At 34.9% G+C, this 18,950-nt stretch overlaps 1 protein-coding gene across 14 annotated transcripts in view; it reads right to left on the bottom strand.

Moving 5' to 3' along the window:
* Positions 1-24: 24 nt before the first annotated feature.
* Positions 25-18,950, bottom strand: part of FUBP1 (far upstream element binding protein 1) — a 33,797-nt gene continuing 14,871 nt past the window's right edge. For 4 of the 14 annotated variants that reach the window (XM_046008823.1, XM_046008832.1, XM_046008874.1 and 1 more), the window contains 7 exons: positions 17,356-17,507; positions 17,187-17,266; positions 13,787-13,924; positions 12,044-12,118; positions 5,369-5,428; positions 5,143-5,288; positions 4,624-4,766 (listed from right to left, as the gene is read on the bottom strand). In XM_046008823.1, the coding sequence (XP_045864779.1) occupies positions 4,758-4,766; positions 5,143-5,288; positions 5,369-5,428; positions 12,044-12,118; positions 13,787-13,924; positions 17,187-17,266; positions 17,356-17,507 (660 nt within the window). In that variant the 3' untranslated portion in view covers positions 4,624-4,757. Of the gene's footprint in view, positions 3,537-4,623; positions 4,767-5,142; positions 5,289-5,368; positions 5,429-12,043; positions 12,119-13,786; positions 13,925-17,186; positions 17,267-17,355; positions 17,508-18,950 lie in introns of those variants that run through there. The other 10 variants (XM_046008893.1, XM_046008904.1, XM_046008918.1 and 7 more) reach the window with 6 other exon arrangements.

Raw genomic sequence — 18,950 nt, 5'->3', positions numbered from 1 at the left:
AGAAAAGAAACAAAACACTCCTTATAATATTGATCAATGTACATTTATTTTTTTTATTGAGGAAACCATCATCAATACAAAATTACAGCAATCATGTGCCCTTTTACATACAATGTCATTAAAGCAAACTCTAAACCACAGTTTGTAAAGTATTCAATTTACCTCAAGTCCAAGCTGCATCTCCCTAAGACACTGTTCCCATCACAGTAGCCATTTTAAGCCAATCTTCTTTTTACACACGGGTAGTTTCTGCAGAGAACACTTTTCTCAGGACGAAAATGCATCGAGCATGCATAAGAAAAAATATATATATATATGCGCAAATACATTTAAGAGTTTCTATAGGGCTATCATTGAAGAAAATAAAACCTTGGGATTTGCTTCTTAAAAGCACCAACTTAAAAAAATCCCTCAGAAATTTATACTGTGGCAAGAAAACTCAAGTGACTAAACAAAAAATAAGGTTATTTTCAGAGTCAAAATTATCTTTAGGTATTGTTAAAATACATTTTAAAATGAGGCAGAATTTTCAGAAAATAAAAAGACATCCTCATTGATCATTTCTACATCCTTATTCTAGACAACAGATGTTTGCAGGTAGAGCTGGTTCTCCTGGCAGAGTATTCAAACAAATGTTACCACTTCTCCATATATTCCTATTTCCCTCTTAAGGTACTCTGCTACTCCTACCCAAACCCACCCTTATGAATTAACTACCAAGGTGCTTGGCTAAGGAAATATTTTATGTTTATAAACACTAGTATTAAATCTCTAGTTTTAGTATTAAAACCATTTTCATTAATTAAAAGTAAAAGTATACTTTTCATTTCTAAAAGAAACTGAAACCATAAGAATTCTACGTTTCACCACACTAAAATATCTTTAAAAAACGAAACACATTGTCAAGTTTTTAAGTGCTAAATAAAATAAATCAGTTCAATTTCAATCTAAACATTGTTGCTACCACTCCTAACATCCATTGCATTCAAGTCAACTGGCTCACCTTTTCTGCTTTCCATTTATTTCATGGTTAAGAATAGCGCCATTTTAAAAAATGCAGTATCAGTGAAGGCTTATGGTAATGAATAAAAGAACTCTCCAGATAGAAACAATGCCCCCATATCTATTAGCATTCATCTATATTTTATAAAAATGCAAACTACGACTAACCAAAACTTGACAGGCTCTTTAGTTTCAAAGAGCTCCTTTATATTACCATTCTTAACATACCTATCATCTATTAAAACAATACATACACACACATGAATGTGGTGCAGTAACTACATAACTTACAAAATTTTAACAGTTCATGGAACATTTAAGATCAAGCGAATAGCACGTTAAAATGAAAAGTGATCAAAAGCAGGTACATTACACCCTATACCATATTATGTATGGGAATACATTTCATATTTTTCAATTATGATTTGCCACTTTTACCTTCTACATTGAGCCCTTCTATGGTCCATGCTCATCGGCTCACCAATGGCATACACTCAAAGGATTCCTCTTTATGGGTAACTATCTCAGGACCTGATTTTATGAGCTATGATTTGGTGCTTGCAGCATCTTCAGCACTGTGTGTGAAAATGAAGGCAGTATTTTTGAATATTTTTCTTTGTTGCAGAGATAAGCAGGAGTTTTTAAACGGATCAGCACATTTTAGAAACTGAATAAACAAAACTGATATGATGCTGCTTTAATACATTCATCTTAACTCAAAATCTGTACCAGTTAAAATAATTTATAAGAACACAAACATTTTAAACTGGCAAAAATTAAAATAAATGCAGCGTCAGTTATTAAAGTATTATAAATCAGAAAAATACTGGTTGCTATACCAATTATGAAAGGTTATTTGCTATACAGTTAACATTTCACTGATGCACATGCCTTAACAAAAACATACTGCCAGTATTCCTTATAAATTTTTCCTTTTTTCAGTGTATATAAAAATTATGAAAACTGAATTGTCTAAAAAAAAAAAAAAGTCATATAATAAAACTCTGACCCATAATGTCCTTACTGAATTATTATACTTCAAGAATAAGACAAAAAGAAAGACTCCATAGCTTTGGAGGGCAAAGAAAATGTCCTGTCAATCAGAAAAAGACTGTGAAGGCTGTTGAAGTTTCTAATCAAGTGATTTCCTCAATCTAGAAAACTATGTAATTGCTCTTTCTTAATTTTAACAATCCTTCTATAGTTGGGAAAAGATTACAAAAAGTTTGGATGTAGTTCAATTACAGCAGCAATCTACTCATCATTTCTTTTTTTTCATTAAAAACAAAAAAAAAAAACCAAAAACAAAAACACAAAAAAAAACCCCAAAAACCATTACCCAGAAATGTAAACAGTTGTTTGAACAACTTACAGACTTTCCACTGAAATGGTAGCATAAATAACAAAATACATTTTGGGGAAGCAGTAGCAGATTGCTTTTGAATTACACAACCACAAAAACCTCACAGGGACAACATTAATGTACTGAAATATTTATTTATATATGTCCTTAGGTTGTGCTTACCTGTTGCTTTTTGCAGCAGAACCTAAGGTGGAAGGTCTGGGAAGGCACTGTGAAGTATAAATAATTGCACTGTTTGCAATTAATAAAGATTTTAAACCTTAAATGAATCAAAATCAACAGCCTCCAATTTGTGAGTTATGAAACTGAATCCAACTGAACTATTTCTTCAGTTTAATTAATAAATGCACCACTTTCCTAAAAGGTCATCTATAAAACAGTATCATGCAAAATACTGAAATTGTTCATGTCAATAACCCTACTCTTAAAGATAACACAGAACTAACTCCTTAACTATTAAACTTGAAACTAGAACTACATATCCATATCTAAATAAGGGCAAGGGAAGTCACTCCAGGTTCTATGAAACAATCAAAAACATTTCAAAATATCTATAATGAACTGAACTGCTATCTTCTACCCTATAAGTAATCTCAACATTTATGTCCTTGTACATCTCCCTTAATATTCAGAACAACTGGTGCTCCCCACCAATGAAAGAATTAATATATATTTATGAAATGGTGTTAAACTGCTAAATTGCTTAATATTTGCAAACTGAAAACCACTTCTGATACATTTCAAGTCTTTCATATTAATATAGAAGATATGCATACTGTACACTGAAAAACAATATTTTTAGGAGCACCAATGAGTAATACTATTCAATTTTAATGATCAGTTTTCTTTAGCTATAGCTAAAGCATATCAAAAATACTTACCCATTAAGCTCACTTAAAAAAAAATACAGACCTATGTATTATTCTATGTTAAATTAAGAAGCAGTTATGGTTTTCCAAGATATCAGCACTGTATTCCAACATAATATTCACACAAAGTATGGCATTTACATTATGTGGAACATTGACAAAAAGATACTGTTGCAGTTCATCAATTTGTCATTCTGATGTACTTACAGTGCAATGCTCCTTGAAGGAACACAATCAAGGATGATACACAGCACAGTCCTCCTCACCCCTACAGAGCTAGTTCTATACTGGCTGGATCAAACCTGCACTTCAACAGACAATGGCAAGACAGACTGTATTTGCATGTAGTCTAATATATTAATATGCAAAGAGCCAACAAATATGCAAAGAGTAAACAATGGATTTCAACAAAATATCAGAACTTCAGCATGAGTGTTATAGAATAATAAAGTGATTTCAAGTACATAAAAAATTAAGTTGATTCAATGATTGGACTTGTGCATTTACAAAACAAAGCTTATCTATACTGCAAAAAGAAAAAAAAGGAAAAAGCTTGAACATTTCCATACCCCAATAATGTTTCAATGGCAGATGCACTGTAGCTATACTTTTTGCATACTATTCACTTTTCTACCCTAAATTTAAAAAAGAAACACACTAATATTGTATACATTGAAAGTTTCTTTACATGAAAAAACTTCTTATTCAACTACTCATACTCACTATCCGAGAACTGTTTAAAATTAGTTATGCTGAAACAGTCTTGGAAATCAAGTAATTATTAAATTAAGAACAGAAAGGTTAACTGTTATAGCAGCAGTACAGATCTGAAACAGTGGTCATGTATAAAAGGAAATTTCACTGTTAATTCAATGGAAGTATGCCAAAAGATCATTGTACACACATGCAGGTTTTAATCAAACAGAAGGAAAAAAAATGAAGATATCAGGATTACTTGTGCTGAAACAGCCAAATACAATAAATGTAAAAGATCCTCCAATCTACTACTATACTGCAAGGGGGAAAAAACATGCCAGTGTTTAAAAACTCAATTAATATTTCATGGGGAAAGCTTATATATTGGTGTATATGTATCTTAATTTATCATTGCTAAGAAATTATGAATCCTTTAAATACCCACATATCCAACTTACCGACACAGGAGGTTTCATATCATTTATTGTAAAGCACAAAACAGGCATTTTAAAAGTGAAAGTATACATTGGAAAAAGTACATTTATATCACAAAGCATTGACCACATAATAGTTGCAAATACATTTGCTGGAATGTGTACATCTACACTAAATACTAAAAACAAACCAATTTTCATTTCTACACAGAAATATTAACCTCCTATCAGTAGTGATAGATATTTTGTACATTTTCAAAAAAAAAAAAAAAAAAAACACTATTTTAAACCAAAACCAAATTAAGATCTTCATCAAGTCGTCTGCATCCATATATTTAACAAAGGTTTTTTTCCCCCACACAATGAAGCAAATACTGTATTGTCCACTTCTTATTATTGGCCCTGTGCAGAAGAGATACATAAGAAATACACAAAAAGTTAAAGAAAATCCTTTAAATGGAGCTAACTCAGGAGTGAATCCTTTAAGAAAGAAAAACTGGTTAATATAAATGGTGGTGGCTTCTTGCATGATTTGCAAATCCCTGGGGGAAAAAAATTTTTTTTTTAAATCAAAGGCATTGTAGAAATATTCAGCACTCAGATGCCAGAAAGCATTTATAAAAAACAAACAAAAACCCAAACAATACACCAAGGTACTTCATTTAGTTATGCTATGCCAGATAAAAATTAAAAAGGCAAACATAATCCCAGACAAAACAGTAAACATGCAGAAAACATGATTGGATCAGAAATCAACACATTAGCAAGTTTAGTATACCTGAGGTGCTGGAGGATGCTGTGGCATTCCCTGGGGACTTGTCTGGGCATAGTAGGCTGCTTGTTGTCTATAGTACTCAGCCCAGGCTGCACTATAATCTGGCTGACCACCTGGTGGAGCACCAGTAGGAGCAGGAACAGCTTGACCTTTGAGAAAACAGAACAGCTTTGTTGCTGTAACCACAATTAAAAGCCCAAAAGAATCTCATTTCTAATAAAAACAATACCTTGCTTCTTGTAATATTCCTCCCAAGCTTTTGAATAATCTTGTGTCTGCCCTTGTTGACCTAAAAAAAACCCCCTAAATTTTAATACAAAATTATATCCACTGTAAGTACAGGTTATAAAGACAAGCACAGAGGGTCAGAATTGCTCCTGTTTTATTTTATATATTCATTAGTGTCCTATTTTATTTCAAATAGTCCTTAGAAAACGATTCTTGCAATTCAAAAAAAATCAGAATGCTGTTTCTTTTTGCCTTATATTAATCATTAACTTTTAGTTCTAGAGTATCACTATCAATAAAAAACAAAATTGAAACCATCCACATAGTTTTAACTAGGAAAGGAGAAGATTTAAGTATCTTGAGTCAATGCAAAAATTGAAAATTAATGTTCTAAAATGAGTTTGGAAAGTACTTCAAGTAAGCAATCTATGGTACCCTGGTACTGATGCTGGGCACAGAGATGGGAAAGACCTTTATTTTTTTTTGTCTCATTCATTTGGATGTTACACTATAGGTTTTAAATAAAATGTAAATCCTTGATGGAGAAAAAGAACATTTTTGAGAACAACCACAAAAAAAACCCCCACCTGAAAGCTATTAAATATTTTATTTTAAGATCTTGTCAAGATTTTTGTTTCCTGATTAGTAACCTATAAACTGTATGTACCAAGACTAATCTTCAAGATACTCTTTAATAAGATGTTAAGAATTGTAATACAATGTATTCAAATCACAACAAAATTATATTAAAAGTAACCTGACAAAGAACGTTAAGAACAATTACTGAAGAGGCTCAAAGTAACATGACCAATGAAACATAAAACCCACAGCTTTCATGAGCAGCTTTTTCTAGGCATCATAACTTCTGAATTCAGAGACTAAAGAGACCTAACAACCTAAATATACTCACAAAACTAAAATTGGCTCTGGATTAAACAAAACTTAACAAAACTCACAAACACAGCAACAAAAGACACTTTCCTAACAACCAAGGAAATTTAAATATGGTGTGTACATGCTAATAAGTCTGCAACTTACTTTGTAAAGGCTTAGGCACAATAAATACGTATACACACAGACACAATGTATATACGGTAAGCTTTTAAGAAGTGTTGAATTTGAGTAGAAAATACAAATATGGATGTTTGCTATACTATTTTCCAGTTTTCTGAAGGTATAAAATTTTTGAAATAGAAAGGTAGTAAGAAAGAACACGTGTTTTCTTATTTAGCTCCTTTGAGAATTTTATTTAGCCTGTAATTACTTGACCTGATGAATTATGGCTAGAGAAAAAATACTGAAGCACAGACACAGAGAAAGCTGTTTTTATGTTTTGCTGGATATTGCCAACAAGGTTAACTTTATATAGCTGCAGAAATTAGTGTGTATCAGCATCACAAAACTGGGTGAATAGAAGCAATTAATGAACAGAATTTTAACATTTATGAGTAACTTTAAAAACCCAAGAAAACCCCCCCTTCTATAAATACAGGTAATAGCAGAGAAATCCCATGTAATATAAACAAAATTCTTATTTTTGCTTTTCCTAATTCTCTTCAAAGAGGAATTGAGTTTAACATTCTGATCCTATGAGGAGACACTAAATTAAAGCAAATCTGAAACAGGTTTCAATGACAACCGCCAAATACCCCAGATTATCAACAGTAATAAAACTACACAATATCTCTTACAAACTATACACCTGAAAACCTGCTGACTTAAGGCCAAACTTGGTTAAGACACCAACAATTTTTACTTTGGGTTTACAAAAAGGAACTGATCACTGTCAAGTTACTCATTTTAGAGGCAAAATAATGTAAGATGGTAGAAACAGGGAGACACATTAAGAAAATACATTAAACTCAAATGTTCCCTACCCTCCCCTCAAGTATTTCTGCGGAAAGTGAAAGGTAAACATGTTAGACTCTAAGGAAAACAAGCACTTGGTAAGCTGTAAGCACCTCACACTCCAATCTTGAAGGTCTCCAAAGAAAAACTCAACTCATGCCTCCAATCTGAGGGACAAATGTGATTCATCTTGCCCTGCAGAAAGTAACCGAAGAACTCTTCCTATCTACTTCAGACCTGGCTATCCCCTAGCCTTTTGTGCCTCTCTGCCCCTTTTAGGAATGTCCTTAGCTAGCTCCCTTTATCCTTAGGTTCAAAAACTATTTTGAGGCCAGATAGTTTTAGTTTATGCTTTAGAATATCACTTAATATTTACATATAGGTTTACAATATGTGAAAGGTTTTACTTTCTTTTTTTAAAGAAGATTTTTTATTTATTTGACAGAGAGAGATCACAAGTAGGCAGAGAGGCAGGCAGAGAGAGAGGGGGAAGCAGGCTCCCCACTGAGCAGAGAGCCCAGATGTGGGGCTCGATCCCAGGACCCTGATATCAGACCTGAGCCGAAGGCTCAGGATTAGCCCACTGAGCCACCCAGGCACCCTGGTTTTACTTTCATTTTACTCAAGAGATGAGACTTGGCCTAGAGTTCACACGTAACATTCTATTATTACAGCCCAACACTCTAAATTATCTCTAAACACCTACATCTTTCCCACAATCACTTTTTCCCTACCACTCACCCTCCACCACCCATCCCCCTGGGCCTTTACCCATTAAGGCACCACACACCAAAGGTGACAGTCTACCATATCAGTGCTTAACATTGTTAAGGGCCTTCCTCACTCTCAGCTTTTCCAAAAATGCCTTCACTATCCCTCTTCCAAAGGGTTACTCCAGTCTCTACTTTGAAATCCTGTTTCATGTCTTTAGGGTGTTTACTTATTACAAAAGTTTCCTTCATTCTAGCTTCAAAAATACCTACTCTTCCATGTTGGCTGCCATTCCTTATTAAGACTTAAAATTTCCTTCATTAACTCTCTCTAATCTCATCTTTATGACTTTCTCTCCTAAATTCTGATGGTGTTAATCCTAGGAAATTCAGGGGCTCGCCTGGGTGGCTCAGTGGGTTGGGCCTCCGCCTTCAGCTCAGGTCATGATCTCAGGGTCCTGGGATCGAGCCCCACATCACGCTCTCTGCTTAGTGGGGAGCCTGCTTCCCCTCACCCCCCACCTGCCTCTCTGCCTACTTGTGATCTCTGTCAAATAAATAAAATCTTAAAAAAAACCCAAAAACCTAGGAAATTCAGAATTGTTTCAGAAAACAAAACTAATTTAAAAACTTAACTCCTATTTCAAGAGGCTTATTTACTTATAAGCAGACAATGACAAATTTATAGGATTAGTATTTTGTGTTAAGAGAAGCAGCTGAGAGGGTGCCTGGGTGGCTCAGTGGGTTAAAGCTTCTGCCTTCAGCTCAGGTCATGATCCCAGAGTCCTGGGATCAAGCCCCATATCGGGCTCTCTGCTCGGCAGGGAGCCTGCTTCCCCCTTTCTCTCTGCTTGCCTCTCTGCCTACTTGTGATCTCTGTCTGTGAAGTAAATAAAATCTTAAAAAAAAAAAAAAGAGAGAGAGAGAGAGAAGCAGTTGAGGGGCACCTGGTGGCTCAGTGGGATAAGCCTCTGCCTTCCGCTCAGGTCATGATCCCAGCGTCCTGGGATCAAGTCCCTCATCGGCTCTCTGCTCGGCGGGGAGCCTGCTCGCCCCCTCCTCCCGGCCTACTTGTGATCTCTGTCTGTTAAATAAACAAAATCTTAAAAAAAAAAAAAAAGAAAAGAAAAGAAAAAAGAGAAGCAGCTGAAATTTGCCTTCAAAAGTTGGGACAGCCTGTCCAGTTTGGTAAAGAGGACACTGGATTGGGAATTGGAAGGTCCAAAGTCCTAGAAAATCCCAGTTCTGCCACTGGAAGAGTTCAACTTCAAGAGTTCCTCTCCAAACATGGGAGTTGGATTTGGAGATAAAGATTTTTATCTTTAAAGATCCAAACATGGGAGTTGGATTTGGAGATAAAGATTTTATCTTTAAAGCAATTATCTTTTATATTTAATATTTTATTTCTTCCCTTTCAAATTTTGAGGGCATCTGGCTGGTTCAGTCACTTAAGCACCTGACTCTTGATTTTGGCTCAGGTCATGTTCTGAGGGTGGTAGGGTCAAGCCCGCTTTGGGCTCCACGCTTGGAATGGAGCCTGCTTTTCTCCCCCTCTGTCCCTCTCCTTGCTCACAAGCTCTCTCTCTGAAATAAACATAAAAATCTTAATAAAAAAGTAAAATATAAAAATTTTGAAAACTGTCTCAGTAAAGCATGTGACTCGATCTCAGGGTTGTGTGTTAAAGTTCCTCGTTGGTATACAGATTACTTTAAATACATACACAGATACATAAATACATAAAGATCAATCTTGAAAACTAATTTAAGGTCACTTATGTGTGGTTGTTCTAAAAGTATCCTAAGAACCAGTAATGCACCTAGGAGAAATGAGGGTAAAGCAACCAGTCATTTAACAAAAGAACTTTTAAAGGAAAAAAAATAAATTGACTTTGTAGCTATCATTAAAGACCTGGCAATTTAACATTATTTTCTTTAAGATTTACAAGTGAGAGAATTCTTTGCTCCATAAATTAACAGCTGATCACTGTCATGCTACAGAAAAACACACGACTGGGGAAAGGGAAAAAAAAGAAGGTAGGGGATAGGAGGTTCTTAAGCCAAACACAATATTAGTTATTTTTGTAACTTTTTTTTCTCCACAAAGGATTCAACAGAGTCCAGGACACTATCTATAAAATTAAAATTTTATAGTCAGCAGAGTAAAGACAGAAAATGAAGAAAGAATGGCAAGGTGAGAAGTCTATCCTTAAAAATCTGAATGGTATTAAGACCTCACAGATTATATTAAACACACACCCCTCACTTTGGGCAAGTAAAGTATAAAAAAGTTAAAACAGTAATTAATGGCTATGCTGCAAATGAATGATAAAATATACAAAAACGCAAGCTGCACTAATTCCCCAATAATTCTCTAGTACACATACAGGCCTATTTTTACTCATTTTTAATATTAACATAGGGAACATCTCTGGCATATTAACCACTGTGAAAATACAAGTCAGATCCAATGATTTTTAACTGCAGCAATTGCAAATGTTCAAATCTTTAAAATGGTGACACTATTTCATAAAAGTTAGGGTGACCGTAAGTTCTGACAGAATAGCATCCTTAGTTATTCTCAAAACTATCCATATCTGAACAATAAATTATATGATCACCCTAAACAGAATATACTGTTTAGGAGGAGAAACAATTTTTCTTTCTTTAAACAGATTATCAAGCTGTATAAAACATTCTTATCACCAGGTAAATGTATCCTACACAAGAAGATTAATATAACTACCCTTCTGGAATTTCTTCTTTCTCTGGAGGATGACAAAACATCCATGGGCAAAAAAAAAAAACATTGAAATTTACACTGAGAATCTCAAATAGACTGTATCTTATGAGAAAATTCTACCATCTTTAGATCTGTTCTGTACCAGTGAAAGATGGCTAAGTCTGTTTAGCTTTCTTTTATGACAAGTGGCTGTGGTATACATGAGTTAATTTTAAATGAGTAACACCACAGGCTTCTAAAAGCAAAACTATTTGTTCAGAAATACAGCTGACCCTTGAACAACTCAGGGATTATGACTTCCCCAAAACTGAACTACTAATAGCCTTCTGTTGACCAGAGGTCTTACAGATAGCATAATTAACACATATTTTGCATGTTTAAGTATTACATACTGTATTCTACAACAGACTAAGCCAAAAAACAGAACCCTGAGAAAATCATAAAGAAAATTCATTTACAGTACTGTGAAAAAAGTATCTACTTATAAGTAGTCCCATTAGGTTCAAACTTAACATTATTATTCAAGGGTTAACAGTAATAATTCCCAGGTTCCAAGTGGTCCCAGGAAAAAGCAAATTCGGGAGACAGACTTGGGATTTATGCCCTCTTGGGAGTTCAAAATCTTCTGCTACCAGAAGCTATACACTTGATGTGTTAGTGGAAATATAGTTCTTTTCACTCATAACAGCTCGTAGTAATATACCTGACAAAGTACTTGATTAACAACTGTATCCTCCATGAGAATATAAGCAGAAGGACAGGGGCTCCTAGCTATTATACCCATAATCACATTCTCAGCTCTATCATTATGTCTGGCATGTAGTATATGCTCTACAGTTACTGAATGGAAATGGCTTTTCTGGGTGACTTTTTCCTTTTTCATATATGCAAATGTTATTTAAGTAATTAATGCAGTATGTCACTGTCAGTTTTATTTTGCAGCAGAAAATACCACATACAACCCTTTTTTGCTTGGCACTCCAGAATTTAACCTATGCCAGTTAGGCTACTAATATATGTAACTATCGTTGACAAAAGCCAAGTAATATCCAGTGTTATGTGCGCCAATGGAGCAATTTTTAGTTTCAATTATTAAGTGGTTGACAAATGCATTTAGAAATAAAAACACTTCCTTGTTATGTGACCACAAACTTAAGAATTATCTGTAACAATCCCAATACACCTAAAAGTTCAGTGATTTGAGAATGCATTCAACTATTCTCCACTTCAAGATTTTAAAAGTTAAATATAAAAGAAGTCTCAGTAATAAAAAATATTCAAACATCGTTTGATCGGAATCTTCATCCTTCTATTGGTATTTACTAAATGCTTCAATTTCAATTTAATTAAATGTATAAAAAAGAAATGTAGAACATACCCATTTTCTTGTAATACTCTTCCCAAGCCTTCGTATAATCAACCTGTCCAGCTGGAGCTGGATTCTGCTGATCTCCTTGTTTAAGAAAAACAAAAACAAAAATATAGTAAGATTAAGGGTTTCCAAAGACATTCTTGGCCCTTTCCTTCTGTTCCTTGAGTGGAGAAACTGGGAGCAGCCTGCCATAGTGACTGAGGGTGCTGTGTGGTAGTGGGATTCTTGCTCCTGCCAAAGACACAGGAAGCATGAGGTATAGAGGCAGTCAACAGAGAAAATCTGTCTATATACAATGGAAGAATAGTCACATGAGCATTTAATTCATTGGTTAAATAAGGAAACACACTGATTATACAAGGTCTTTCACAATTTATAAGCATGTAAAGGGAAAAGCTACAAAGAACCCTGAAGTGTTTTAATGGAATTGCAGGGGATACGACAGTCTTAAAAATATATACATGTGTAGATATTTATGTTGTTTCATGAATGTGTATACAGATATACATGCAGGTAAATTTCCTAGCTCTTTATGCTGAAAGGATTTAGAAGCAATGACACCTTGGTAGCAATGAACACACTGAGTTTGGTTTCTTGGATGGTGGTTTTTATTAAACAGAATCAGGGCTCCTGGGAAAAATGGCTGATTCTAGAAGCTTGAGCCCAGGAAGCACAAAATAAGAATCTTATTGTGCAAGAAAGTAAAGATGTGCTTAAAGAATGACAGACATGTCAAAAGAATACAGGAGCCATCCTGAAGGTACTCCTGATTGGCCAAAGTTTAAAACACGACATGTTGAATAAAACAGGAGGCCATACTGGTATAAATAGAAAAAATACTTCTTCCCTACAATACCAACTAAGATATATAAATATAAAATGAATGATGTAAAAAGAATTATCATCATAGCTGTAGCTGAATCAGGAATGTTATCATCGAAGTTGCTGTTAGGAATAGAATACTCCTATAGTCTCAGTATAAATTCTCCAACAATTTTTACTTTCAAAGAGAAAAATGCAATTTTATGGTATAGAAACCTGGTGAACACCAACATGATGAAGTGACTATGGTTACCATCTCCAGGAATGAAGCAGGTCAACATTATGTGACCCCATGATATAATGCCTAAGAGCACAGGATTATTTCTGAGGTACTGCTAACTCCCAAGAAGGACCTCAAGAGCATGACGTTATTATTGTGAGAAAAGTTGAAGGAACTTATGTTGATCTGATTGTCGTTTCATAAAACAAAATGTTTGTACTTTTTTGCCAGATGGGATCCTGGATCAGAAAAGAGAAACTGAGGGGACAACTGGTGAAATCTGAGTTAAGGGTTCTGCACTGGGATAGTACTGTTTAGGAGGGCTGTATGATAGTAATGTATTTTTGGAGTAATGCAGCAAGGGTACTTAAGATTACTGGGACATGATGTGTACAGCCTGATCTTAAATGGTCCTGAAAAACTATTGGTAATGGATATGGACATGTATGACAGGATAATGGAACAAATGTGAGGTGGGGATAAAAAATTAACAGCTAGGTTACCTGGGTGTTCTATAATACATCTTGCAACTTAAACTTTTATGAAAGTCTGCAATTATTTCAAACTTATTTTCAAAAACGGAAAGTCTGCTCACTGAAGCTATAATTAAATGTTGTAAAATTTTAGGTTTTATACATTGATGTACTTCATATATAATTCCAAACACAAGTTTCTACTTCTACATACAAAATAAATTCTTTAATTACCATAGTTACCTTGTCCATTGGTTTGGGTTGTAGTTGGTGCACCAGCAGGAGCTGCAGGTGGTGGCTGTGCTTGCTGTTGATAATAGTGAGCATAATAGGCAGCCCAAGCTGCTGAATTTGGATCCGTTCCTGCCTTAGCTAGAATAAACACAAGTTCAACGTTTGCATCTGAATCTATAATCTCTCTCTCACACACACATACACACTCTTTGGTAGACCCCCAAATTAAATGGCTACCAAAAAATAAATAGTAAATGGGAAGTTTACAATTCTATTAATTAACATTCATTAGCTTTAATTACAGAAAGTGAGGTACAGGCATTAAGTGATGTTCCTGGAAAATTAGCTGAGTGGCAGAATTAGGATAGGAATAAACATCATGTCTCCAAATTTGATGCTTTTCCTCAAACCATCCTGTTGCCTTGGTTTTTTCCTAAACTGGTTTTGCCTCAAGCATAGCAGTTCTACATGGCAAATGACTAAAGCAAAGGATTTCTAGGAACTAATGTGTATAAGAAACAATTATATAAGAACTATGAATTCTGTCCTTTCTTGTTTTGGATGTAGAGCCAACATAAAAATCTTAAAAAATAAACAGATTAGCCATATTTCATCTCATCATATTTTACAATAATTATCGTAAAACATACACTTGATATTATTGCCCTACTTGAAATTCTTCATTAATTCCAGAGTCTTCAGGGTTGTCAAAGCTTTTAAGTGCAACATTATCATCACCCAGTATCTTTAATGATCTAACCCCTTGATTTGTCCTTCCCATTCTAACCCTATGTTCCCCCATTTATCAGTATTTTTCCAACACTCAAGTTCTGGTCACAGTAAACTGCTTGTACGTTTCAGAGGTCGCCATGTTCATTATCTGGCCTTTGACCATGTTATGTTTCCTCATTTCATCCTTCATAATAATCAAGCTCATGCAGTAACGGTTTGAGATCTCTCAATCAGAAACAGAAATCCTCTTCTTGATTCTGTCCTTTATATGAAGAATATCGTATGACACTACAGATACATCTTAAAGTTTATTATCGGGGAAAATGTAATTTCCTTAGCCAAAGTCTGTGTCTATATGAAATCTGTGTAGCCTTTATCCCAAATGAGTATCAAGTCTCAGCTGTTTAATAAAGTTTGAGAAAAAAGGAGCAAGGATTTCTAGAGTGATACAATGACTAAGGTAATACAATTTTAAGGCATTATCCACCCTCCAAACCTCCCTCAAGTAATAAATGCACTGCTTTTCTAAGTTGCACGTTTATATCTTAATTGTGTCATTACCTATATACTAATACAAGTATTTCATTTGACACCATCTCTGGCCAGAGAAACTAAGACATAACAGACTTCAGAAAACAATACTTGAACTCCTGAATGTGTAGAGGGTGTAACAGAACCAATGCAACAGTTAGACATAACTCATACAGAGATTTTATTAATTATTCATTCAACATGATTATCCTTCACTTATCATTTTAAAGGTAAGAAAAAAGATACAGAGGGATTAAAAAACTTGCTTAACTACCACACAATTACTAAAGGTGTAGCATTACGACTTCTCTGGGTCTGTCTCACTCTGAAATCTAAGTTCTTGACTTCTACATAAATTCTTTAATAGCCCATTTTTAAAAAAAGATTTTATTTATTTGACAGAAAGATCACAAGTAGGCAGAGAGGCAGACAGAGAGAGAGAGGGAAGCAGGCTCCCCGCTGAGCAGAGAGCTCGATGCGGGCCTTGATCCCAGGACTCTTGAGATCATGACCTGAGCCGAAGGCAGAGGCTTAACCCACTGAGCCACCCAGGTGCCCCAATAGCCCATTTTTTTTAATAGAAAAAGATTTAGTTCTGAAAATATGAACTTTGTCATGGCCACATTTAAATACCAGAATGTTAATAAGTTCACCAGAAGTTTCCTCTAAATAAATTATTTTGGTTTTTACATAATGCAAAATCTAATATGAGCAGTATCTAACCCTAGCTACCATCTTTTAGCTAAATGGGTTACTTCATTTTCCAAAGGGAATACTGTAAGCCATATTCATCAACCAATTCTTAATGTGGTGACTTCACTACTACTCCCAGTGTGAAATCGAGACTGTGATAGAGACTACTTCTGATTCCCAACATTTCTCTCAATCATGTTACTAATCCAAACAGTGCTCATAAGGTGCAATCCTACAAATCCAAGTTTCGAAATATAAATTCACCCCTTAACCAGCTCAAACTCTTGAATCTCTTAAATTTTTCTGCCTAATCACAGCATCCCAGTTGGCTTACAAGAGGGAATGGAAAGTCTTCATTCTTAAAAGATGTTTATACTATTATACACTAAATTATATTTAACTCTCAGTCCATCACAGCATTGCTAACATTTAGAGTGCACTTTTCTGCTTTAGAACATAAACGAATCTTTGCATACCCACATCCTAGCACACTCAAGTTGTTTCTTGAATGAGTGTGGTTGTGGTTATTTGCTTATTGTCATGCTGTGCAATCATATTCCAAAGAGCACACTTCCTATGAAATTAAAGTATGTTATAATATAGGGCCACATTTAAATAACAAGAATGTTTAATCAAATTCACTAAAACAATTTCATTTAAATCAATTATTTAGGTTCTTTTAAAAAATAAATACACTAGTGTGGAAAGGAATCCATAATTCAGTACCTTCCTTGAAACTACTCCAGTGAAAGAGGCCTAAAAGATAGGTAGTAGGTGAGAAAGAAGGACCATAAATAAGTGTTAGCTGATTTTGATGAATGCACCTTTGACCATCAATGAAAAGAAAACTAGAGGATGGCAGATGCAGTAACAAAATAGAATATATATATAAAATCCAGATCTGAACAGAGAAAACATGTAACTTAATGTATTTTTGAATTCTAACATGCAGATATTAAACACAGCCCTGTTTTTTTACTAATATGTGAAGTTACCATATCAGGAATATGAAAACGGCTTTTATTATCTTATTTGGAAACTTCGAAGTTTAATACTCAAGTATTAAATGCTCCATTAGATACTCAGATAATTCTATAAATAAACTTACACTATTCTTTCATGGATAATGTCACATTTAACACATTATACATTTTGATGGACTGGTATTTAAAACTAAGACATTGTATTTCTTCTTGTAGCTTCTGGCTTTTAACACTCTGCTCTTATCATGCTGAAAGGGCAGAAAGCCAAATTGAAGTAGAAAAAAGTTCACTGAAAGCAAACCATTTACACACCAATCTTATACACCGTGGTAAAACCAGAAACCAAGACTCCCGCTGAAACAATCAGTGCAGAAAATGCACACAATGTAGAACTGAGATTAGAAAACCTATGAGGGTAATAGGAATGATAATATAGATTACACATGAATAATGTCTTTTACCTGGATCAGGAGGGGCCTGTTGCTGCCAGTGTGGATATGCATTTCCCCACCCCTGGGGAGCATAAGGAGCTGGAGGACCACTGAAAAGAAAGAAATCATTATAAAAATGCAATTTACCAAAAGCTACAATCTTTGGGGGGGGAACCCCAAAACCAAACTCAATACTTACTGAGGAGCAGGACCAGGTGGTCCTGGATTATAAGGTGCAGGGTTGTATGGTCCCATTGGAGTTCCAGGCCCTGGAGGCCCAGGAGGCCCATGAGGGCCTGGGACACCATGGGGCCCATGGGGTACAGGTGGCCCTAAAGGATTTACTGGACCCTATAAAAAAGCAAAAAGATGTACAAAAAAAAAAAATCAGAAAAATGGTAATGGCTGAACAAGTCAAAGGCTAAATTAACCTTCCACTTCTACCCTTTTATACAGCCACAAGCAACATATTTTAGATTTCCTTCATTTCCTCATTCATGTTGTTTAAACTCGTTACCACACTGAGACATGTAAATTCATTATAATCAACAGCATCAGCAAAAACTGAAACATCTCCTTTACCTTCCATTCTATTCCTTTCAGACTATTCCCTTCTGTTATTTTGCTTTCCTTTTCATAGTTCTTTTACTACTCCTTTATTTTTTTTTACTACTCCTTTATTATTTTAGTCATGGAAATATGTGTCTCTAGCTTTTCTTTTTCTGTATCCGTTCTACATCTACTTTTTTTAAAAAGAACATTTATTTATTTGACAGAGAGATCAAAATCAGGCAGAAGAGCAGGCTCCCCGCTGAGTAGAGAGCCCGATGTGGGGCTCGATCCCAGGACCCTGAGATCATGACCCTGAGCCGAAGGCAAAGGCTTTAAACCCACTGAGCCACCCAGGTGCCCCTGGATCTTCATATTTATATCATACCATATAGTTAATAATGCTTAGTTGATTTTCCTGTTCATAATCCAACTTGTAAAGACCACTAGACTAGATTTAACTACCCTAACACAGCTTTCATGCAGTTAATATGGATAATAACATTTTGGAGCAAACTGCTTAAACCACATTTGGTTGTCTATTTTCTCACTACAAAATAATGAAACTAAACTTCATGACTTTTAAAATCCTTTTTATTATTTTATCCTTTTAAGTCTCTACCTCTTGTCATTATCACTCACTTGCATTATCCATAAACAATCCTTTCCGAAAAGTAAAAATGGATTACTGAAAAAGTATCAGTTATTTTTACAGGGCTATGTGCCAGACACTCATCCCTACAACCCTGTAAAGCAGCTACTATTATTCTCCTTTATAGAAGAACAAACGGGAGGCAAACAAGAGTATAAATAGCTTACTCCAAGGTCACAAAGTTAGTAAATGACTCTGAGTATTCTGAACTCTAACAACATGACTTCAGTCTCATGCTCTTAACCACCATACTAAACTGCTTCTCTGTAACAGCCTATCTTTTTGACCATCAAGCTATTGGAAACCTTGATCCATGCATGTTAGGAATCATAAAACCCAAAACCAAGACATGTTCATTTTTCTAGCATCAATTTCTGCCACTACCAAGTCCGGAATTATTTTCTTCACGTTTTTAAACACTTACTGTCCATACCACAGAACTTACAATGTTTGTATGTATTTTTACAATACATTCTTTCTATTTTTAAGTAATCTCTACACCCAACGTGGGGCTTGAACTCACAACCTTAGATCAACAGCTGCATGCTTTACTGACTGAACCAGCCAGGAACCCCTATAAGACATTCTTTAAG

Source organism: Meles meles, chromosome 1 (assembly GCF_922984935.1).
Source record: "Meles meles chromosome 1, mMelMel3.1 paternal haplotype, whole genome shotgun sequence".
Lineage (NCBI taxonomy): Eukaryota > Metazoa > Chordata > Mammalia > Carnivora > Mustelidae > Meles > Meles meles.
The sequence above is the reverse complement of the archived record's forward strand: the minus strand, read 5'-3'. Positions and strand labels throughout refer to the sequence as shown.